Source organism: Cydia splendana, chromosome 14, assembly GCF_910591565.1.
Source record: "Cydia splendana chromosome 14, ilCydSple1.2, whole genome shotgun sequence".
Classification (NCBI taxonomy): Eukaryota; Metazoa; Arthropoda; class Insecta; order Lepidoptera; family Tortricidae; genus Cydia; species Cydia splendana.
The window spans coordinates 8,124,378-8,150,786 of record NC_085973.1 but is presented as its reverse complement, the minus strand read 5'-3'; the positions used below and the strand labels follow the sequence as shown (position 1 = coordinate 8,150,786).

The following is a 26,409-nucleotide window of genomic DNA, read 5'->3' as shown; positions in this document are numbered from 1 at the left end:
CTTAACTATTCGTCCCATTCTCCATTTCATTGGAGGGACGTTTGTCTCCTTAACGACAACCACGTCGTTAACTTGAAGTTGTTGTGTGTTGACCTTCCACTTAATCCGTTCCTGTAGTTCGGCCAGAAACTCCTTATGCCAGCGATTCCAAAATTGCTGCCGCATTTGCTCGATGTGCTCATATCTGCTTAGCCGATTTGGGTTGATGTCCAACAGGTTCGGAGAAGGTAAAGACATCAATGATTGGCCGATCAGGAAATGACCTGGCGTTAATGGCTCCAGGTCGTTGGGATCGGTCGATAAATAGGTCAACGGCCGAGAATTCAAGATGGCTTCAATTTGATTGAAAAGCGTTGACAGTTCTTCAAAGGTCATGTGGGTGTTGCCTAGGACCCGCGCCATATGGAATTTGGCTGACTTGACTCCGGCTTCCCATATCCCTCCGAAATGTGGAGAATAAGCCGGCGAGAACACGAATTTTATACCCTCATTAGCCCCCCACGAAGCTACAGAATTATTGCTAGACTTCAGAAAGGAAGCAAGTTCGTTACTCGCACCCACAAAATTTGAACCGTTATCGCAATGAATCTCGCATGGATAACCACGACGAGATATAAACCGTCGGAGACATTGAATAAACGCGTCAGTGGAAAGACTACTGACGAGTTCTAAATGTAAAGCCCTTGTCGAAAAACAAACGAAAAGAGCTAAGTAAGCCTTGGTTATCTTACAGCCTCGACCCTTACGATCTGTAATCAAGAAGGGTCCCGCAAAGTCAACTCCACAAACCTTAAAGGGCAGACTTGGCGTGACTCTGGTTTCAGGTAAGTTCCCCATTATAGGATTTACAGTTTTCGCTTTCATAATCCAACACTTTTTACATTTATTAACCGTACTCCTAGCTAAATCTCTCCCGCGTATAGGCCAAAATTGATTGCGTAGATTATTTAGTATTAGTTTAACAGATCCATGCAAAGTTCTACTATGCTCACGCTGAAACAGCAGCTTCGTGAATGTGTGTTTAGCATCCAATAATGCGGGGTGCTTTTGCGTGTAACTGACTGGAGAATTCTGAATACGACCACCGACACGTAGTAGTCCGTCCTCATCTATAAATGGTGTAAGCTTAAGTATTCGAGACTTTAAAGGTAAAGGTTTACCTTTTTGCAGTGTGCAAAGATCATCACCGAAAGACTCTAGTTGAGATTGCTTTGTCAGATATTTTAAAGATGAATTTAATTCCTCTGTCGTTAAATAACCACAACGTTTAGACGCAGGATTTCTTACATTGTAGATAAATCTTTGCACATATGCAAAGACTCTTTGCAAAGTCGTCAGCTTCGAATATCTTTCAAAGTCTACGACACTGTAGTTTATATCTACTATATTATCGATAAGAGTAAACGTTTTCATTTCGGGTATGCAACTAGTATCGCTGATAAGCGGATTCAGTTTTGGCCAGTTTGACATATGGTCATTAAGGAAAGAGGGACCCTGCCACCAAATATCGGCGGTACATAACTTTTGAGGGTCAACCCCCCTTGATGCCAAATCAGCAGGGTTCATCTCTCCTGGCACGTGCCTCCATGTACTATGTTGAGACAATTCTTGAATCTCACCAACCCGATTTGCTACAAACGTTTTTAAACTCCGAGGTTCCGCTTGAAGCCAACTTAGAACGACAGCTGAGTCCGTCCAGTGGAAAACTTGCTCAATATTACAGCGTAGCGATTTCTGAACCTTAACAGTCAATCGAACAGACAGTAACGCGCCTAAAAGTTCCAAACGTGGAATAGATGTCGGCTTCAAGGGAGCAACCTTTGTTTTTGCGCACAGTAAACGTGTAAGCATGGTACCGTCAACATCTGAGGAGGTTAAATAAATGCATGCAGCATATGCATCCTGAGATGCATCTGAGAATGAGTGTAGAGTTGTTTACAGGTTGACTACACAAAACGTATCTCGGTATATTAATGTTTGTCAAATGTTTGAGCTTGTCTACAAAATCTGTCCATTTTTTACCTAAATCAGCTGGAACTGGATCATCCCAGTCCAGTTTTGATAACCACAACCTCTGAAGAATGATTTTAGGTGTAATTGTAACCGCACTTAGTAAGCCGAGCGGATCAAATATTTTTGCCGAGTTTGACAAAATAGTACGTTTAGTTACTGGCGGTGTGGATTCAATTTCCACTGAAAATTGTAAACAATCGGGTGCTGGTTGCCATTTCAAACCCAGAACACTCGACTGGCCCGCTAAATCTAAATCCTTAGGTATCATGGTACTTAGGCTGGTTTTGACAATATCAGGAGCGTTCGTATGAAACTTACGAAGAGGTAAGCAAGCTCCGTTTAATATATTGGTAACTGATTCGCATATGTTGCCAAGCTCCGCTTCAGTCTGCGCACCAGTCAAAAGATCGTCCATGTAGAAATCATGCTGTATTATTTGGGCGATAGTTTGATTGTCGCATTCCTTCGCTAATTGCAGCAAACATCGCGTGCTTAAAAAAGGCGCTGAAGCAGTACCGTATGTAATTGTATTTAATTGTAGTATACGCATCTTTTTAGTATCTGGGTCTTTCCAAAGAATCTGCTGGTATTTACGTTGGCTGGGCTCTACTAGAATCTGTCTGTACATTTTCTCTACATCTGCTGTAACTACGTATTTATGTTGCCTAAATCTTAACAAAATAGACAACAAGTCGTCTTGCACTACGGGTCCTACATACTGTATGTCATTTAAAGACTTACCTGACGTAGTTTTTGCTGACGCATGAAACACGACTCTTAATTTGGTAGTTTCACTTTGCTCTCTTAAAATAGCATGATGAGGAAGAAACTGACTACCTTCTTCAGCTTTCGAGACTTCAGTCAAATGCCCAAGGTCTTCATATTCCTTAATAAAATCAGAATAACCTTTTTTAAGTTTAGGATTCCTAGAGATTTTTCTTTCAATGCTATAGAGTATCCTTTCTGCCATTTTGTATGAATCACCAAGAGCATCTGGCGATTCTCGAAAGGGGATACTCACGATATATCTTCCGTCACTATTACGGTGCGTAGTATCGTTAAAGAGTTTTTCACAATAAGCATCATCTGAAGATATTACAGGTTTCGAACTAGGTAACTCTTCCAGTTCCCAAAATTTTGACAACTGGTTTTTAATATCTTGTGAAAAGTTACAGCGGATAGTATGAGAACTCGTAGAGTCCCTGGGCCTCCCCCCCGTAGGGCCAGCCACTATCCAACCTAGCTCGGTTTCTACTAAATATGGTTGTCTTATACCTAGCTTAATTTTTCTTTGCCCAATCAAGTCCCAGTATATATCGGAACCAAGCAAGAGATCGACTTCTGCCGGCGACTGGAACTTAGGATCAGCTAGGATAATATTGTTAGGAATATCTACTTTTATTCCTGTATTGACTGCAGGAAGCTCATCCGTAATCTCAGCTATGATATAGCACCTCACTTCAGCTATAAATGACGTTTGGAGTGAATGTAAATTAAGATCACAATATTCATTTATAAACAAAGGTATTTTATTAAGACACGAAATGGAGCGATTTACAATAATTGTACTGCAACCAATCTTTTGTTTAGCCTTTTCAGTTATAAATGAGGACTGACTACCATTGTCTAATAACGCGCGCAAAACAAACTTGTTTCCGTGAATAGTCACCTCAACTAGAGCTGTAGCCAAAATAATATGACGACGGTCTGCCGCTGTCAACGTGACAGTCGTGTTAGTCGAGTTTGTTACGATAGCCGAATCAGAAACCTCATTATAGTTTGCGCCGCCGCTAGCGTCTTTATACATATAGAGCGACTTGACCCACGGATCGGCGCGCGGCCGTGCTAGTCATGCTTGGGGCTTAGCGTCTTGACTTACGTTTGAAGGCGAAGGAGCTGCTGACATTTGAGGATTTGAAATATTATTACTAGGTCTGGCAGCTGCTTCCTCTTCACCTTGCTGCTGATGGTTGATCACTTCTTTATGCAATATGGTGTTGTGCCTTTTTTTGCAAACCCTACACGCAGTACTGGTGCGACACTGATAAGCAGTGTGGCCGGGGCGTAAACAGTTTTTGCACAACCTCCACTGACTCACCTGTAAGAAGCGCTCATCAACCGATAAGGAATTAAATTTGGGACAATCGCTTAGCCTATGATCCTGCTTACAATAGTGACACTCATTTATAACCACGGTAGTCGCAGATCCCGGTGACAGGCCTGACGAAACAAAGCATTTAGTTCGAGTAACATTTTGACGTTTGTCGTTTTTATTTAAATCCGTCTGAATTTGACGTTTATCGTTCCTCGAACTAGATACCGTTTCTAAAACGTCAGCTCTGTTACGAAGGAATTTATAAAACTCCTGTAATGATGGAGAAGTTATGTCACTACGAAACTCTTCCCATTTTCGCGCGGTACTAACGTCAAGTTTCGACGAGGCCATATAGATAACCAAGGTATCCCACTTATCGGTCTCCTCACCAAGAGACTTGAGTGCTTGTAAATTTTTTGACAAATGGTCAATCAATTTGCGTAAACCCTCATCACTTTCCTTCGACAAAGGCTCTATGCTAAACAAACCCTTTAAATGCTGGTTGATTAACAAACGCTTGTTATCATATCGCTCGCGTAAAAGAGACCAAGTGATAGGATAGTTCTCAGCTGAGACGGACACAGAATTAATAACTAAGCTTGCATCGCCTTGAAGGTATGACTTGAGATAGTGAAATTTACAAACGTCATCAATGTTCTCGTTGTCATGTATTAAAGACAGGTAAAGGTCTCTAAATTCTAGCCACTTATCTGTCTTTCCATCAAAGGGAGGAAGTCTTAGCTGCGGGAGTTTCACATTCTTCGCTCCTCCGCGCTGACGGCTGCTCTGGCTGAAGAACTCGTCCCCTTGATGGTCTTTTTCCTTAAAGGCGGCAATTACCTCTTGGGCCTGAGCCATTACACAATAAAACTCATTTTCTGTGGCCTCCCGAGCATCCAGCTCACTCTGAGAATCATCCTGTAATTCAATATTAGTTTGAATTTCATTGAAAAGATTAAATGCCTCCTGTATTTTAGACAACCTAAGGGTGCATTCATTTACAAGAACTTGAGTTAGATTCTTTTTATCTAACAACGGCGTGAGGAATTTTTTGAATAGGGTTAAAGCCCTCCGAACTGTTCCTCTTTGTCGTTTGAGTTCCTCCATTTTGAGGGTGCGAGATTATTTTAAACTGGTAAATTATACTTGCATACGCATTAAAGCAAATTTAGGTACATAGAGGTACTTACAGTAATAATCCCGCGCTTCGTAGAATTACCCATTAATTACTTACGATATTTTAATAGCGATTGATAAATAGTTGATGGGTACCAGCAATAGCCATTCGTGCTCTCACCGGCTTAAACTCACAACATCTGGTAATCGTTATTGGATAAATTGGGATATTCTCCGAAGGATAGTCTTCATTTCAACTCAGCGCAATCTTCATAGAAATATTGCGAACTTGATCACGTCGGGGTCACCACAATTATGTTTGAGAACATACAACTCATTTAAACATATCTCTTTATTAATATATTAAGCTTTTTGTAAAATAAATAACATTTCTTCTTTTGGTAAAAAATCAATAATTTCAACAGAATGAACAAAATCATATATATCTAGTCAATGTCAATAATCGAATTCCGAATTCATTAGGCGATCAAGCGGCCAGCACGTAGGGACACGACGGTAGCACCAATGAGGCGCTAACAACTATAAGTACTAGCCCGCGATTTCTCTGGTAGCAAATTACTAGCCACTGCCTCTTGAATTTCGGTAGGCGTCAGCGTAAGAATATAATTTTCTTCACCAGAAGAACTCATTTTTATAGCGAGCGTAGATACGTGTTTCTTGTATTTTTAGTCAAACACAATTTACACTATCCAATTCAGTAAGTATTTTCAGATCCCGCCTTTTTTACTTTTTTTTATCACTTTTAAGAGGCGTTTTTCTGTTATTTGCTTCAAACTGACTCTAAACTTAGAAGCGTTTTTGCTAAAAAAAAACACAAACAGCTACAAAAGTAAAAAACGCCTTAAGCGTGAACTCAATGGATAATTGTTAAAAAATGAACTGAATGGTTTTGACATTTCTTTTTTTTTTTAACAAGAAATTGGTCCTATAAATAACCTAATTTTATTTTTGAAGGAAAAAGTTGCGCCAAACAGACCTTTTATTGATTTTTATGTTTTAAATGATACTCATTGCTGTAGCAAACCGTCACCAATGACAGATGATGATAACAATGAAACATTGTAGTAGTGGTGCTTCAGGTGCTACAGCTATTGCCTACTTTCCAGCTTGGTTTTAGACCATCTATTGCCACATTTCCGAACAGTGGCGTGAAAACATACTTTATTTTTCTCGGGTAAGAGAAATCGTATGAGGAAAGTCCTACTACGTAAATATTTTTAAGTTTATTTTATTTATGAATTAGCTTTATTTGAGTAGTAATCAAGGAATAGATAATAAATAGAATATTATAGAAAGAAAATGAATAAAATGTATCTATTTCCTTTCAACATTATTTGCGGTTGACTAAGGGCGCCTGTACACGGTGAAGGGCGCCTGTACAGTGTACACGGTGCCGCCTCCGCGCCGACACCGCACCGCCGCCGCCGCCGCTTTACGCGTCTCGTGTACATGTCGTAGTCAGATCGTATAAGCCGCCGTATTACATTACGGCTAGCCGTTTTCAAAAACAGGGGCGTTTTGAAATGCGGCGGTTCGACGATTAGCCGGATTGTCATTGCGATACGTTCTTCAATAAGGCGGGCTACGTTTAGCCGCATCGTACTACTATTTAGATTGTAGAGTGACCAGTTCTTTCGGTCGCCTACGTAACCGGAGTTTGACAATGTTTGCAATTTAATTAATTTTTACCATGGTCCCACCGCACTACATGTGTTTCTTTTCCAAAACATTTCCTTCACAGCTTAAATAGACGGAGCCCCGCTTTGCGGGGCTCCTATTTCTGGGCGGTTTGCCCTTCGGGCATCTGAAGCTACCTAACGAACCTAACCTACTTACCTACCTACGCTTTTTACCCCAAAGTGTAATATTTTCACGGATGCCTCACTAAATCAATAGGTAGGTAGGTTAGGTTCGTTAGGTAGCTTCAGATGCCCGAAGCGCCCGCAGCGTAGGACGTCCACCCACAAGATGGACAGACGATTTTGTTAAGGTCGCCGGAAGACGCTGGATGCGGGTCGCTTCCAACCGGCACGTATGGAGGTCCAAGGGGGAGGCCTATGTTCAGCAGTGGACGTCTTATGGCTGAGATGATGATGATGATGAGATGCCCGAAGGGCAAACGGCTCAGAAATAGGCTCCGTCTAGTTAAGTTGCAAAGGAAATGTTTTTTGAAAAGAAACAGTCCGATGAACTCCAGATGATGGACACCCCAGCGTTTTTCATAGTTTGTTGTTGTTATGTCAGGCAGTGCCACGAGTGTTAAAAAACCGGACAAGTGCGAGTCAGACTCGTCCACCGAGGGTTCCGTACATCATCTGTGAAAATTTCAACTATCTGACTATCACGGTTCATGAGATACAGCCTGGTGACAGACGGACGGACGGACGGACAGCGGAGTCTTAGTGATAGGGTCCCGTTTTTTACCCTTTGGGTACGGAACCCTAAAAATGGGAACTAAAAACTGTCAAAGCGGCGGCTAATGACTCGCTGTATTACATTACGGCTAGCCGTGTTGAAGAACGCATAGCGCCGAATACATTCCGGTGGATTCTCATTCAGCCGCATTCAATCTGGCTAATCGTTGAACCGCCGCATTTCGAAACGCCCCTGTTTTTGAAAACGGCTAGCCGTAATGTAATACGGCGGATTATACGATCCGACTGCGACAACATAGCGCGGAGGTGCGGCGGCGGTGCGGTGTCGACGCGGAGGCGGTACCGTGTACACGAGCCCGTGCGGCGGCAGTGCGGTGTCAGCGCGAAGACGGCACCGTGTATACGCGCCCTAACATATTAACGCTTACATAAGACGCTTGGTAGCTTATTACATAAAGTGCATGTCCTTGAGACGAGCTCTGGTATGCTTTGTGTCGCTAGTTCTGTTATCTATGAAGGCTGGAGATAATATAAATTCTTCTATTCTTCATGGAATATGGAGTATGAATCTTGTACCATCAATGATTGTCGTATTATCGAACGTTTCTTTCGCCGATCTACGATAAATTACTTGTTCCCAGACGACATCATTATCATCGGGTGTATGTTTTAACAATAAAGTGATAACTACTACTACATTCTAAATAGCGTTACTTTTCATGCATTCTAACGACACAATGTAAATAAAGTTGAGTGCGACACCGACATACTAAGAAATTTAATCCCTTTTCCTAATTAAAACCGCCAGGTAAACATTTGCTAACACGAGTCCAGCCAAATTCCAACTGGAAAAATTTCCCCTATCCAGTCCCCGGGGCACCGTTAATTTGCGCTTGCAACCCTTTCCGGAACATGTGCTATGTTCACCCTTGTTTCAACATACTCTTGTTTGATAACTGGACATGCGAGTGAAAGCCCCATCTTCGTGAAAATTAAACTAAGTTAATTTGAATTCATGAAAGGATGCATTATTGACGAAATACAGAACTTGATATAAACGTTTTGTAGGAAATAGCACTAGGTCCTATTCGTCTGTTGCGTGACCCTTTAATATTTCTAATGAGATGAAGCCGATATTAAACAGTAAGTATAATATTTAATGACTAATAATAAATGAAGTTGTAATTAGATTATACACAGATATGCTATTCTCGTGGTATATTATTAATGTTTTGAGGTTGTAAGTTTTTAATAGTTAAGTAATGTAAGTTTTTTTTTACAATATACAATAATACGTAATAGAAACGAGATATTTATTAAAGAAAACTACGTTGTTTCCATACTTTTGGCCGGAGTACACGCCTATCTGTATAACGAATACTAGGCTTCACCTGTCTGTCTTTATTGACAGCGTTACGTGTTACATAAGCTGTTCGATACGACACTGACGCCAAATGCCTTTTATTTTTATCCACTATTCCGTGTTCCGCTCCGCACCCGCCTAGGGAATACGGTTTGACACTCCTGACTCTCAGAACCAAATCGTAGTATGTGCATTTAAGACGTTACGGACATGGGACTAATTGGTTTAAAATGCTTAGGCTTTTGCAATGGCCACCCCTGCCATTGTTTTGCGACCTGTCTAGTAAGGGTGCATAATTTAACGGTTAATGTATAGATATAGCCAGGTTGCAATTATGTAGGCAGGGTAGGTACAGGTTGAAAAATAAATGGACAGGGAAAAGTATTACATCACAAAGCGTAAATTTTAGTCTTCGTACTTAAAGGGGGAAGCGATCGTTAACTGTTTAAGGAAGTAATTATTGTATGTAAAGAAAAGTGACTCCTCTGGCATAAAGCTATATACCGAGTCGGTTCCTTGCTGTATAAGTAAGTACTACCTACCTAATATAGGTGCAACGTCAATACATAGTAATATCAGCGAATAAAATTTTATAAAATATTCTATAACAATAGGTACCTAACAACTAAATCTTACTATAGCTAAACTAAACTAAACCTAAATGTGAAAAAAAAAATCTACGAGTGATTCGAATTTGTTAAACGAATACTGACATTTATTTCAAATGTATCAAATCAAGACCAACATTGATTCCGAAAAATAAACCGCATTATTAAATTATCATTCCCTCTACGTCTGCTACGGCGTAGCTAGCTGTAATCATTTCCCATTAAATATGTAGCAAACATACGGCTCGATTCAGAAAATGAATTAGATTTCTACTAGACTTCAACAAGTTGCGATACGGATAATTTAAAGATATTTGTAAGATAGATATGTCAAATTTGACGTTTCCGCGATTCTGGAGGTCTTCTTGAACGATTTCGACAAGTTATGACTTAGATATCCAAGTCACATCTAGTCGATATCTAATGTAGATCTAGTTGATCTCTAAATCGTCTCAAGATCTTGTGAAATCTTGTGAAATGTGTGTGAAATCCGAATAGGCCTGTATGTCTGACTATATCTAAACTACACTAAATTATACTTAACCTAAATGTCTGGAAAAATAGTAAAATCTACGAGTGATTCGAATTTGTCAAACGAATTTACTAACATTTATTTCAAATGTATCAAACCAAGAACAACATTGATTCCTAAAAATAAACCGCATTATTAAATTATCATTCCCTCTACGTCTGCTACGGCGTAGCTAGCAGTAATCATTTCCCATTAAATATGTAGCAAACATACAGGCCTATTCGGATTTCGAGATAATCACAAGATCTTGAGACGATTTAGAGATCAACTAGATCTACATTAGATATCGACTAGATGTGACTTGGATATCTAAGTCATAACTTGTCGAAATCGTTCAAGAGGACCTCCAGATACGCGGAAACGTCAAATTTGACATATCTATCTTACAAATATCTTTAAATTATCCGTATCGTAACTTGTTGAAGTCTAGTAGAAATCTAATTCATTTTCCGAATCAAGCCGATAGACGTTTGACTTGTCACTTCTATCACTTCTATCAAAAGAATAGGTAAGACTTTACAATTGTACATAGGTATTTAGTTCGTTTCAGTGTATGTGTCTTTTTATTACGGAACTCGAAATAGCCTCCAACGTTTCGCACGAGTTGGGAACTTTTCAGTCAACAAACAACCATCGATCACCATTTCTGTCACCCCTCTAAACAAACTACGAAACATCCTATTACAAAAGTTTCAAGTGCCCTTTTATGCTCACGCCCTGAAAAAGGCCAAGTTTTCTTTGTATTTTATTCACACGTGTGTGAAGTGTGTTATCTCAAAAATATTTTTATAAAATACATACCAAATCCTCGTCGTCGTCCGTGAAAATATTTCCTCGGTCTTGCGCCGTCATGTCTTAAAGTCGATCCGTATTCCAAAACAGCATTTCCTCATGGCTTAAACACAACACACAAATCTCCATCACTGAAACCACACCAACTGCATCCAAACTCTGTCCAAAGTTACGCGACCCTCGCACATCGTGTTGCCAACAACCTGCGGACCTAGGTCCACGATCAATAAAATTCTAACACTTTAAAAAACATCAAAAAGTTATTGACAACCTTTTTTGATTACAATTAAAAAAGTATACCACTTCGAAAAAAGAACATGACAAGTTGAATTTGGAATTTCGAAGAATCCGTGCGGCGCGGACGGGGCACGGACGCACACTGCGACGAAGGGCGGGCTGTGAAAGCACTGCAGCGTCTGGTAACCATGGCGACGGGGAGGCTTCCACGTTTCCACGCTGCAGCCGAACCGTTGCCTGCATTGTGGAAGATATCTGTCAGGGGAATGGATTACAGTGTCATACGTTAGGGTATTTTCCGAGTGAGTTGTATAACTATGCTCGCGCTCCGTTGACTGCTTTGAGGGCTATAAAACGTAGTCGAGCCCTTTACGTAATACAAGCGAGTTTTAGTAATTTCTTTTATAACTTGCGCTCTGAATTCTATTAGGTTTAGGGTAATTGCGTCAGTTTACCGTCGTGTCAGTTTCCGTCCACTTGACGGATTAGCAAATAATACATTTCATTTATAATTTGCTTCTTGCAAAATATAATTTTTATGTAGATATTAGGGATTGCAATAAGTCCAAATTTATGCAGCAATAAAGGTTTATTTTCAAATTTCGTCAAGTGGTGGGAAACTGACACCAGACGAAAACTAGCGCAATGACCCTATATTGGCCATGTATAGATTTGTTAGCTGTACGTCCAATACATAGTTCGTCCTAATGATATTTCAATTCGCATTTCGTCCAACACGTAGGTATTTGGTCCAATATAATAAGGGCTTGCTAACTAGGTAGATCTTAGTTGTATCAATGTTGTATATAGAATATTAGAACATTTCGAAAATCATCTATTTAATCCTAAAAACCGTCTTCGTTAAGGGAAGAACCTTCAGAAATGCGGAAAGTGGGGAAGTAATGAAAATAACGTCCATTTTCATTACCAGCAAGAGGGGCTTTTAATATTACTCGGGTTTATTTATATAAAACCGATTGATCGGTGAACCAATATTTATGTTGGGCGTATTCAAAATGTCGTGAATCGTGTATCGTGTGCATTTAGTTAATATTGTAAGTAAGTATTGGGGTACATATTCGTAAATAGTACATGTAATAGTTTGGTTTTTTAATTACTTATTGAAATATTTAATATGCTCTCAAAAAATTAAATTAATAAATCTTTTATCACAATGTCACAGTTTGCGTTAGAGCTTCAAATATTTGTAATGGTTCCGCTTACTCTATATGCTCCCATTTTCGGCTTTTGGCGCAAACTCTTCAGTTTCCTCAGCCGAATTATCTTCAAAAGTCATGCACGAAATGGTAAAATGACAAGTAGGTAGGTGTACTACAAAATGCTGTTGCAAATAGAGAATTAACCATTTCATCTCTAAACAATTTTTGGTTTTAAAATTTAAATTAGGTAGGTACATAAGAGCCTCTACCATCAGTTTTAACATTGACATAACGCTCACGTCTACGTAATTTACTTTCTGTACATCTCGCTTCCACTATTGCTCGCATATGCGAGTACGAGCGAGATGCATAGAAAGTAAGTTACGTAAACGTGAGCGTTATGTCAATGTCAAAACTGGTGGTAGCCGTATAGTAATGTAAAACAAATCCCATCAAAAACATTACAAGTCACGCAACGCTTCTTCTTCTACTACAAAAAAGTTTTGAGATGTTATGTGAAACCAATTCGGTTATTTTGGTCAGTGGCAGGGGGTGTTAAAACCGTATATTTGAGAAACTGAACAATTGATAAAATCAATTCAGTACTGCAGGTATAACCGTTTAACACATTCAGTGCCAGCGTGAGCTACGCGCTACGAGCGTAGCCGATACCACAGGATACCCCGTATGTAGCGAAAAGCGCCCACGAACAGAATACCCCCCTAGCGGGTCGCTGGCAGTGAATGTATACAAGAAATCTATTCAAGTATTAATTGGTCATCAAAAAAAGTTTACTAGAAACGTTGTTTGGGGCCTAGGGCGTCAAACATCTGTTATTGAGCGCGGAGCGTTAATTAAAACCATCGAGCCACGAATTGCCCGAAAACAGACGTTACTGTAATTTTGTAAGATTTTTAACGATTAACTTGTAAATCAAGGAACTATTTGATATTTGTATGATAGATTCAAATCTTTGTATGAGAGATTCAAATCTTTGTATGAGAAATTCAAATCTTTGTATGAGAGATTCAAATCTTTGTATGAGAGATTCAAATCTTTGTATGAGAGATTCAAATCTCTGTATGAGAGATTCAAATCTTTCTATGAGTGATTCAAATCTTAACCTCTTGTGTGTGTAGTGTGTATTGTATGATAAGGAGTCTGACCGAACTTTTAGTCTTTTTGCATTTTTTTCATAAAAGATTATCATATAATAATTTTTCTGCCCTACAACGCTGGTTCCAGCTCGCTAACGATCATAGTTTTCGAGAAATCTTCACTGTCACAACTCCCCTCTGTCACAACCCTCCTTAGTCTCCCCTACAGCACAAACGAGGGTTGGAACCACGAATCATGACCACCAGACTCATATAAAAAGGTTAAGTTACGCGGATGAAATGTAATTCTATGGATTTTTTTTAGTCATCAGTGTCATAAGACATTAACTTCATCATAGTTTACACTTTCATAAACTATCGGCCCGATTCGAACTTTAAGATATGACAAATAATACGACTAGATACGATATGGATTAGATATGTCAGTGTCAAAAATGACGTTTTTGTTTGAAGAAACGTCACTTTTAACACTGACATAATATCTAATCCATATCGTATCTAGTCGAAATATTTGACGTATCTTAAAGTTGGAATCGGGCCGTATATCATCGTCTGTCTATGCACGAACAGTACGAACACTAATTATCACCAAAAATTGTATCGTACCGTGCCTAGCATGACCATAATGAACAGACGTAATCTTTTTTGATGTGTCGAGAAATTTTGTTTAGTTTTATTTATATTGCGCGATATAAATGATATAGTAACATTTCGATCCTATCGCTCGCTGTTGGATTCAGACTCAATCTGAAATCTATCTCACGGGGAAAATGACCGTTCAATCCTATCTCAGATAAGATGGCGGGTGTTCAACTGTTCATATCAATATAAACCATCTGTCAGAAGGCGCTTAAGCTCTTACACATAAGTTTCCTATAAAATATTGTTTACAATGGTTGTATGTGCCAATACACCTAAAGTTTAATATATTTGATAGACACGAGTGGTGTAACATGGACGCCGCTTTGCAGCCAGAAGTTCCTCGTCTGCGAAAGAAAATGTCGATTAACGCCTACATCTTTTTTCTTTTGTTTTACTTCTACCGTTTCCAACGTTTTTCTGTAATCAAAGATAAAAAGGTACATAGATAGAGTATAAAATAAAATAGGGAAGTACTTCCCTCGGAAGTAAAACTACCTTCAGTGGAAATGTGTTTTTGCGTTTTAGAAGTGGTAGTGCCGTTTTAGAAGTAATTATTTATTCTGAAGGATATATTCATGCTTAGGTTATTTTAGGCATGCAGCATGTTTTGTCAGGCTTTCTAATTTTGGTGATTTATAAATATATACCTAACACTAATGTATTAGATACAAATTAATAATAGTTACAGGTTTTATTAACATTGTTTTTGGACCACTGTTAGCAGATTTTACATTACCAAACATGGCTAACATATGTCAACGTATCACCCCATAATGATTCGTAGCTCGCTACTCCGAGGCGCGGTAATTAGGCAGCTATGATCGCTCTTAGCTCGATAACTCACTTTAGTGGCTCCTTCAACACCCTATATCTTGGGTGAAGGGCGTAAGGCTAATAGAGGCTATATATCTGCATCATGTAGCTTATAGCATATGCATCAGGGGCTTAGCGCTAAGATAGTCGTAATACTACTTAATGGATTTAAAGTTTTGATAGTTTAAACAGAAAGTTGGTTATTAAAATAAGTATCTAAAGATGCAAGTCAGATTTTCTGAGATAAAATCACAGGTAAAGTCAAGCGTCTCTGGAATAAAAAAGTTAGTTTTTTATACAGTAAGCAAGATCAACTTTTTGCTTAGCGACTATGCAAGGGATTAAATAACATAATTCCAATCAATTCTTCATAATTTCTTTTATAAAAAAATTTAAAAAATAAAGCCTAAAACCGGCGTAAAGTAACTATGGAAAGCACCAGGTGATCATCGATCAGCCGTAATAAAAATATTACATGTCGGACGTCCCGGCTCGGGCACGGCCCGGTCTAGCGTGAGTCATCCTTAGTTCGAACTTAGTAGTTTTCTTAGTTACCGTTTCATCCACTATTGCCTTAGAGAATATAACCAAATTCATTAATAGGCGTTCCCCTCTGTCGAAAATAGGCGGCCAATGGTCAACAACATGTCAACCACATGTATGGACTGACGTTTATCTGACATGGCTATGTTTACATTACGTATACATTTGATGTGCCCCTCCCCCGCAAAAAACGGCAGACTATTTTGTACCGAAAATTATAGACATGGCGTCTCCGTTGGTTATATTCTCTAAGACTATTGCAGACAAGGAACCATCAACCGACAAAGTTTCTGATGCTACTCTCTGTCATAATCATAAAACTCAGTGTGACATCTGACTAGTACAACGTACCTACATATGTACAGTCACCTGCAATAATATGTTACTCTTCGAAGGCTGCAAAAATATGTGACACGCTCTAATGGCTCTACGAATAAGATCGTGTCAGATATTTTTGCGGCCTTCGTTGTGTAACATATTATTGCAGGTGACTGTACGAGAAAAAATAACCATCAGGAAATAAATCGCACAGCAACGACTATAGAGCAGCTCAGCGAATGAAAAATAGTCAGTACCTAGCGAGTATGAATGGCAAATAGACTGAGCCGGGACGTAATGGCTCAATGTGCTGCGCGGTATCGTGTTGCACTAATCTCGTCCGCTGACGACCGCGTGACCGCACATTGCTATCATACGAATATTTTTTGTACAGCCATTTTCAACAAAATAAACATATTGTTTACTGAGTTTCTAATTTTTGTTCAAATTTAGGTGGGTACGTAGCATTTTCTGGTGGCTTTCTTAAAACAAAAGTAAAATTTTCAACGCAAAGTGTTTCATCAGTTAAGGGGCCCACTGATTAACAGTCCGCCGGACGGTATCGGCCTGTCAGTTAGAACAAAATTTTGACAGTTCCGAATAACTGACAGGCCGATACCATCCGGCGGACTGTTAATCAGTAATTTGACGTAGGTAAAATGTTACAATAGTAAATAGATTTAGTTTTTGTACGAAAAGATTGTATTCTAACAGTGGGTAAGGACGAACAGACATATACTCGTTTAAAACTTCAATCGTTTCACATCCCACTAATATCAAAACGAACACATGTTTGAAAAAAAAAACAACAAAACTCGGCAAATGAAAAATCGCGAGCAGCGAGTATGAATTGGCTAATAAACTAAGCCGGGACGTATTGGCTCAATGTGTGGCCCAGTATCGGTACATCGTGTTGCACTAATCTCGTCCTCTGACGACCGCATGACCGCACTTTGCTATCGTTATTTATTTTTACCGTGCGAGTTTTTAGTTTTCAAGCATCAATTTAATGCCCATGTTCATTGTTTAGTTTTTTTTTCGTTTTCAACATTTATGTAACATAAATTATCATTCCTTTTTCATCGAAGGTCAACTATTTCCAACTTTTCCAAATTGATCGCCAAGCGTGACTATTATCATGTGATCATGTCAATATCAAACCAAGTTGATTTTATAAATGCGTTTTATGTTTAAAATACGTAAATTGCTGTTATAATTAATGTCTAAATTTTATTTTCAAGTAAGCACAGTGTGGACAAGTATTCACGGCTCATGTTTCTTCATAACGGTCCATTTTCATTCCACGCCGAGGTGGGCAAGCGATGGGAAAATCTAATCCCTCCCGTTTCGCAAATGACTATGTATACTGCTCTGCAGTATTGTTCTTGTCCATTTCGGCACAATTGTTAATCAGAAATTCGAGCAAATAGAAATTGGTTAGTCATAAAACACAAACGCACTGCTCAGAGAGATTCCAAGCCTTGAGTGGCATCGGGCGTGGCATAATGTTGCTTGTAGATACATTACGTGCTGGGGCTGAAAGGATCATGAGTGACAGCGTACCGGAAGACTAAGTCTATAGCTTCACCATCTCTGGTGGTTTTTGAAACCAGTCAACTATGCCGTTACCAAACTTGTAGTTTCGTTGGGATATCGTTTGTCGATACTCGATCATGCATTGCTCTTGTGTGACCCTAATAGACTGGCGAAGAGCTGGAAGCAGAATAGAATAACATATTTTTTTGTAAATACAAGTTGTACAGTATAAGTACTTACTATTTTATACAGGCAGTATACGAAAAACAATTAATAAAATGACTTACAATACTCGACGCTCATTTTCTAGCATAGGTATTTAGGTAGGTACCTACAGTTCCTTATCTACAGTAACTATCAATACCTGAAGCGGAAATTATATTTCATTCGCTTCCTGCTCGTGTATGGGCTTGGCTTGCTGAATAATAAACTCTGACCGTGACCTGAGAGTAGTTTACTGCAACTCTTCCACTACGTTACTGCGACGTCGGTAGATAAACGTTACTTTTCATGGTGCTTTTGTTAGAATTTAAGTCTTGGAAGGAATTTTGAAACTAAAGTTTAAGAGCTTTGCCTTTAAGGGATTTGAATTACTTATGTCGATTTCTGCAAAGTTAAACAGCTTTGAATAGCCACGTACGTAAGTACTTCAGTATCATTTATTAAATAGCTTCTGTGATATTGGTTCATTGGTATCATTGGCGGTTGTTGGTTGGTGATTTAAATAACACTGAAGTTTATGATATCATATTGATAACAATAGCAATTAAAAGCAGAAAACTTTTCGTGAGGAGGATTTTTCGTAGGAAATTACGAGATTTTATTTACCGAAAATCGTATTCCTATTTAAAAAAAATCGATTTATAGCTTGATTATGGCATTGAGGCTATATAAATATTGGAGACTCTGAGATAACACCGCTCCATTGCAAACGGTTACAATTTTAGTAGTGGAGCGTTTGTATCAAACTCTATATCAATCAATATTTAATTTTAGAGCAATCAAAAGGAAAAATGGCACCTGGACATAAAGTTTTTTTCAATACAGTGACATAGGTATTTAAAAGACATACAGAAACACACAGTTCTTGCTCAGTGCGAACCTCTGATTTAGCAAAAAGTCAATATGTTATATGTAGAAATAAGTAAGCATGCGTAATATGTGTCTTCTACGAGATAGTTGAGATGATAGCCGCAGGAAACAAACGGTACAGGCGCCGCGTCGCGTCGTCGCCCGCATGTCGCGGCAGTCTGGCGTCTTAGGATACTCGTGTGCTACGGGGACAGCAAGATAAATCGATAACAAAGACGTAAACAAGTAGACATTCCTAAGTTGAATTCAAACTGATTATACTTAGATCATGCCGTAAAATGGGGTGAGTAGGGATTGCGAGGAGAGTCGGGTTATGAATGGGGAGCGAAGGGATGACAGGGGGGTGAGATGGTTTTTAAAGGCTACTGCTACCTAAATAATGTATTCCTATTACAAATGGAGCTATAGTAATATACATAATAAAAAAATCGATTCAACAACGTTTCAAAATCACCTTTTGTATGAAATCCCATCTCACCCCAACTACGAGGGACTACGGTGAGGAAGGATTTTGTGTTTATCGTTAAAGTTATGAAATGGAACTACTTAAAATCATAAAAAAACTAAAATACAAACGGCCGGAACATTTATTAATAAAATTAAGTTTGCATAAAATGTAAAAATAAAATGTTATCGAGGTTTGAATGTCAGTTTTGTCCCTACTCACCCCATTTTACGGTAATGAAAGTTTCTATGCTTAATTTTAAAAACTGTTGTAGATATGTAACATTTTCTTTTATAATTCCTTTTCTTAACTCTTTCTGACAATAAACTGCGTGCAAAGTTTCTTTACGATTAGGATCTTAATAAGCGTGGGACCAAAAAGATGGGACGTCAGTTGGAATTTAAATATTAAAATAAAGCCGATAAATGACAAATTAATAACATAAACTAGACGCAATAACCAAACGTATAATCTACAGTCTTGTAAGACATGTATCATTGTATTAGTAAGTTATAAGAAAATATAAAATAGATAACTTTATGTTTCTTTCCAAGCTAACTTGAATATGTGCATAGATAACGCCATGCACTCCTTGGCAGATCTATATTTGAACATTTTATACTTCATAAATATGCGCTCTGTAGACTTTACAATTTATGTAAGTACCTACCTATAACTTTAATATTTTTATTAATTTATTTATTTGCCCGTAGGACCTCTTAAATTTTTTTGTAGTTACATAATAAAGTAATGTAATTTATTAAGCTACTACTTAAAATGAAAAAAAAAAACATAAGATATGTCGGCCAAATCACAACAACTGTCAAAGAGAAATATGGAATGACTCCTCGGTACGAGTATGGCGGTCATATATTTGGAAATATTAACCAAAAATAGTAAAGAAATAAACTTATACTAACGAGTATAAAGAATGTTAAAAAAATAGCTACCGTAGCCAATGACCTTTTATTTATGTAGACGTGTGACGTTCATAGTTGACAAAACTAAAATTTGATCCAACGATTTTGACAACTTGACAGGTTGGCGTCACCCATACGACTAACTAAATATAGGTTCCGGAACCTATATTTGATGGCTCACGATCGTGCGCCTGGTACCATATCTACCTCTTTTTACTTACATCCATGACCATAGCTTTTACCATTCCGTGACTGAATTTCAAGTTAAAGACATTGACGTCTGTTAGTTTTTGACGTCATTGCCCTAGATAGTTTTGGAACATCGCCTATGCCAGTATCGACTGCCAGGATTATCCAAGGTTACACGATTGTTATGCAATCGAATTGCTTCGTGAGTCATAAAATCGCTACTTTATGTTTTTTCTATTGAGGCAATATCATTGAAACGTTTATTCAAGTCATAGAATTAAATAAGTTATCTTAAAGCAACACAAAAAGAGAAAATAATAATAATAAAAGATAAATAAAAAAAATAAGCCTCATTTTACCTTCCCATGAAACTCCTCTCAACCTATTTTGCCTTAATGCTAATGTGCCGATCATAAATTATGCTGGACGCAGGATCCCGCGAAACATGTTCCAAGTAAAAATATACGATTCCTTTTATTACAAGAACGTATTTCATCTTTCCCTATCATAACGTCGTACTAATATAATACTGGTAAGTTTTTTGCATTCCTCTTTCATTCCGAGCTATATTCCTTTATATTATTAGAGGAAACATATGAAACATAGAGCGAGCTAGCTACCTAAATTGTTTTATTTCAAAATATCTATGTACCGCGATATGTTAAAGATGAATATGTGATTATGTGATGACATGTTGATAAATGTATTCTACGTTTAGGTATGTATTGCCAGTAATATCAGATGTACCTATCAGTGGTCCCTGCTACAGGTCTCGTAAAAAGGTTTTTTATGGACATCTGTTATTGGCTATGTTTTCTGTTCACTATGCTTTTTATTAATTTTTGTAATGCTCATAATGCCCCAACCCCATAAATAAAATAAAAGGCTCAAAGTCACTCAAAGGGCAACTGAGCGAGCTGGAATTTTCGTACAAAATACATGAAGAGGTAGGTACACACTACACAGAACAACATTCTTCGACAGATAGTTGAGAGGGTTGCCAGCTAGGCTTATCTAAGAGAATGCGAACGGGTCACATTGTTCTTCAACCCGATGGCCGTCGAGGCAGAAAGGTTAAAGAGAATCTCGACTGGCGACCACATACATACCTACCAATGCGCAGCGAAAAAAGGTCACTAAGCTCCTGCTTAGTGATCTCATATTTTGGCCGGATTTGTACGGCCAAAATAGGAGGGAGCCATCTGATGAGCTTACCTGAAAAGATGTGCATAATAAGACGACTCACAGTCATCGCACATTGCGCACATGGGTGCGCAAATTAGTATGGAGTAATTTTATAGAAGGTACGATGGGTAGTTGTGCTATAAAATAGTGAAGAATGTCACCGTGTGGAGATGCTTTCTGCAAATCATTTTACAAGTAAAAAAAGTGCCTGCATTAAAAATGCTTCATATTACGCAGTCTGGAGCACTTTGATTCTAAGCAATACTGTGCTGATAGCATATTCACATTACTCAAGTAATTAATACATCATCTTCCTCGCATTATCCCGGCATTTTGCCACGGCTCATCGGAGCCTGGTGTCCGCTTGGCAACTAATCCAGGGAATAGGCATAGGCACTAGTTAATACGTAACGTAATTAATTAAGTAATATAATATTATAACATACATATTACTAGTATTAGCATTAGTTTCGCACGAACGCTTCATATCAAACAAAATATTCGATATGTAGTATAATACCTGCCCAAGTTAAATTAGTTTCAAACATATTACGAGTAGAATCAGGTATACCTACCTACCTATTGGAAAACTATGAACAGCCCTTAATGCAAAGGATGTTTAATTTTACTACATAACTACATATAAACATATTCTAGGTTAGAGCGATAAATGCTCTAAAAAAACATACAGAATGGGAAAAATCTAAAGGCTCTGGAGGAGACCTCTCCTTAATCTTTGGGCTACTTTGTTTTGCTTAAAGATTCAACTATTCATTCTTTCCCTAACCTTAGTAAGAATAATTATCGTACGAAAATAATAAGACAGCCGAATAAGGATTTACAAATGTATGAAGCTAAGCAATCCCTGGATAAAAACGCCTTAAAGAGATCGACACTAACAACTTAAACATTTTTTTTTTCGTACTCTTTTATTTTCATATTGCTTTTCAAGCCTGAACAACTACATATAATCTTTGCTGAAACGTCAGAAGTCAATAAAAAAATCAAAATTCTTTTCGTTGTATTTTTTTGTCCCCGCAAAATGTGACGGAGTGGAGATTTTTATATTTGACGAAATTTAGTTTTTAAATTTACTCGTGTAAAATATAATCTATAGCTAGGAAGGCATTGTATTTAAGAGGAAGATACAAATTTATAGTGTAGTTATATCATGAAATATAGAAGATTTAGATTCAAATCATACGATTTAGATTCAAATTTATTTATTTTTTATTTCATGATCGAGTATTGCAGCACTCGAGTTTTTTATTTGATAATGTAAAAAGACACAAATAAAATCGTGACAGAGTGGTCAGAAACAAGACAACTAAAATAATTTTGACCCAAAAATGCCAAAGGTGAACATATAACTAGCTTCGATATGCTAACTGTGAAAAATTATAGTAGATTTATTACACCATGTCGGTGTGGTTACCTGGGTTACCTAGCGAACCGACATTTTCTCAATTCATTAGTCACGTCGTTGGGGTTAACCGCTCGTTTTAAATACTGCTTTATCTATTTGTTCCAGTTCATTTGTTAGGACGATGGATCAATCAAGAAAGACTTTGATTTTATAAATCTGCTCACAAAGATCTGTAATTATGATAACAATAGCAGGTAAGTAGTTACATAAGGGTTCGTAGGTAGGTACATAAATTAATGACATTCACATCAGTTAGGTATAAATGGACATTGATGATAAGTTATCATCTAATTATTTATGACAGTATGATTTTAGGTTAGGTACGGGTAATTACAAGTATAACAGACCTTAACCCTGCACGGATTTACAATTTAATAAAATAACTTCTCGCAATTTAAATTCGTACGTATAAAATTAAAACTTTTGATTGATCACGTTTTCGCTTCCATCACTCATGCGTGGACGTGGGCTAACGTATGTAATTAATTATAATCGGATTATTCATTCAGCTCGACAAATTAGGCTAGATAAATTTAATGTTTTGAGGCTATGTTGTTTGTAAATGAGAGGCAAAAGCGACTCATGAAAACTAATTCATTAGTTTATTATGAGACGGAAAGCTTACGGAGTTGAAAAATTAAGCATCATTCAGTCATTCATTTAATGTCTTTTTTAGGGTTCCGTACGCAAAGGGTAAAAACGCGACCCTATTACTAAGACTCCACTGTCCGTCTGTCTGTCTGTCACCAGGCTGTATGTCATGAACTGTGATAGCTAGACAGTTGAAATTTTCACAGATGACGTACTTCTGTTGCAGTTATAACAACAAATACTAAAAAGTACGGAACCCACGGTGGGCGAGTCCAACACGCACTTGTCCGGTTTTTTAGTGTCAGTCCTATTAAGATGTTAATAATCAAAATAACTCCAAGAATGGACGAAAACCAAACAAATACAAAAACCATTCGAACAAGGTCAATTAAAAACTTATATCGAATCAAAATGTTATTCTGCTGACATAATTGTTTGACGGACTATAGGTAAGTACCTATATTTATTGCAAAAAAACACCTTCTGAAGATTGGGAAAAGTGCTTCCATTTTTAAATAAATATACCAATGTAATATTATGTTAACGTTGCATGGCAGCCGATACCGCATCATTTGTATTGGCCCCCTCACGGGCAGTTGCGCGTCCGCCCAACCCTGTAACGCGCGCTTAGAAGCTCCCGAGCCAGGATTATTGGGGCATATCAATATGGAGTAGTGCATTCAGCTTGAAAAAATAGCCTAGATAAAAGGAATGTTTATGGAAGATTATTCCTACAAAATGTGAGATAAGAAGACTTGCTTATTATTTTATTATTGGAAGTAAAATGTAAGAAGGTTTTAGAGTTAAGCGACATACCATAGTGATTAATTTACCTTCTTACCTAATAAAGTTAGTTAGGTTTACTTGTAATACCTTTTTAATAAAAAGAACTTCAATTGATTAAAGACTATTATCTATTATTTTTGAACAAGAAAAAGCGTTTTTAAATCAACTTTAAGTTACCTAAAATAAGTATTAATTCGTTTTCAATCTTCTACGTATTAAGGGGTTGAAGCTATAGTAGTTTGTGTTACAAGGGATCAAAATGATATATTTCCGTCCACAACGTACATTGAATCCTGAATGAAGCGATGGATTCTACAATAGAATCCCGAACGTAGAGGGATTCTAAAGTAGAATCCTGAGCGTAATGAGGGATTCAAGTGTTAACGCCCAAGACCAAATAATTTTGATACCGTGTGACACATACTGCTTTTCACATCAACTATGAGGAAATTGTTATGTTCCAAAATATGTATTATTTGATAAAAAAAATATAGTATGCAAGAAAGCAAAAATCGTGTCCTAGAACAGAAAAGTACAACTTTGATCCCTCCTAGCAGGGAAGAAAAAGCCCTTTTTCGAATAGGTGATATGAAATAGTACATTATTGTCGAGGCTCGGAAGCAGCTACTTGCAGGCTGAGGATTCGTTTTAAACGGACGACCTTGGGAGTCCGTTTAATTGAATCCGAAGCCAGCAAGTAGCCTTCCAGCCGAGTCATATATAGTGCTTTTCTCAAAAATGGTGCAAGAAATATAAATATCATAGAAATATTTTACAAAAGCAACGTTCTTACGTATATATTTTCACAGAAAAAAGTAGAAACAATTGAAAAAATTAGCTTTGCCGCCTTTTTATTTTTTTTATAAAAAAATAGAAGTGTATTTTTCTGCCGAAAATACGCCAACCTATTTGAGACAGCTAAATAGTCGCGGTACTAATCATCTGTTTGGCTGTTTAATGGGCCTGTGCCTTCATTTGATATGGCCATTTCAACTTTTAAAAAGTTTGGAACTCGACAAATAATGGAATTTGTATGCAACATTGCAGTCCCAAAATCGAGACTGCAATGTTTTTAACTTTTTAATTTTTGACTGACCATAAACTACGCGCTTCGCGACCTATTTTTTAAACGGCAAAGTCGACTTTGCCGTCCATTTTTGAGAATAGTACATTTCGATGCTAGTGCGGAAGGTATGTCATTACTTCACGAGTACCGAGATATCTTGGCACGAGCCGCAGGCGAGTGGCAAGACTCGGGACGAGTGAAGAATGACATTTCCGCACGTGTATCGAACGACATTTTTTAATACAGTTGCGAAAAAATAAGTAAAATATTGTTAATCGTACACTAAACCAAAGTGGTAACAGTGACAGCTCGCTTAGACGTCGTCTTTAAGTATATTATATCTATGGGCGTTTGGCAGCTATTCCGTTCCATTCAGACAACTTATTAAGAACGGAATTTTCAATATTCAATATTAAAAAATAAACGTGTTATAATGATGAAGAGGTAAGTATTAAAATATGAAATATGTATATTTTTCACATTCTTACATTAACAGTAGGTTTTTCTGCTGATTACGACGTTTAAAGGAAACTAATATTATAGTGTTAATATTAGTTTCCTTTAAACGTCGTAATCAGCAATATCAGCATAAAAACCTACTGTTAATGTAAGAATATGAAAAATATACATATTTCATATTTTAATACTTACCTCTTCATCATTATAACACGTTTATTTTTTAATTTTGAATATTGAAAATTCCGTTCTTAATAAGGTGTCTGAATGGAACGGAATAGCTGCCAAACGCCCATAGATATAATATACTTAAAGACGACGTCTAAGCGAGTTGTCACTGTTACCGCTTTTGTTTAGTGTACGATTAACAATGTTTTACTTATTTTTTCGCAACTGTATTAAAAAACGTCGTTCGATACACGTGCGGAAATGTCATTCTTCACTCGTCCCGAGTCTTCCCACTCGCCTGCGGCTCGTGGCAAGATATCTCGGTACTCGTGAAGTAATGACATACCTTCCGCACTAGCATCGAAATGTACTATTATTTAACTGAAACATAACAGCGCCTGCCGGACCGCAATGAGCAAACGCTAATGGTACGTGAAATGGAAGATGGAAGTCAATACTCAAATGATTATTCGACGTATACAATTACAATCGTATTTTGTTCATTCGCTTTTACCAATGCAAAACGCACAGTTGCATACGCGCTTTATATGTATAAAACATTTTTGGCTAACATGGTAGCTGATTTAATGCCAATTTCTGTTTGTAAAAATAAACTGAAAAATTACTTCAAAGGCATTTTTAAATTTTCTTATCTGTTTTTTGCATTATTATTAACTCCATTACCGACAGCATATCTTCGTAAAAACATTCGATTTGAATTAGTTTAGAACATAAAAAAACGGCCAAGTGCGAGTCGGACTCGCCCGTAGCAGCTAGTAACATAATAAAATTGCGGTGTACGA

At 37.7% G+C, this 26,409-nt stretch overlaps 1 protein-coding gene across 4 annotated transcripts in view; it reads right to left on the bottom strand.

The window, feature by feature from the left end:
• The window catches only part of LOC134796706 (transmembrane protein 151B-like), an 82,836-nt gene extending 71,274 nt beyond the window's left edge, over nucleotides 1–11,562 (bottom strand). For all 4 annotated transcript variants that reach the window (XM_063768879.1, XM_063768880.1, XM_063768881.1 and 1 more), the window contains exon 1: nucleotides 10,925–11,562. In XM_063768879.1, the coding sequence (XP_063624949.1) occupies nucleotides 10,925–10,975 (51 nt within the window). In that variant the 5' untranslated portion in view covers nucleotides 10,976–11,562. The remainder of the gene's footprint in view (nucleotides 1–10,924) is intronic.
• Nucleotides 11,563–26,409: the final 14,847 nt, after the last annotated feature.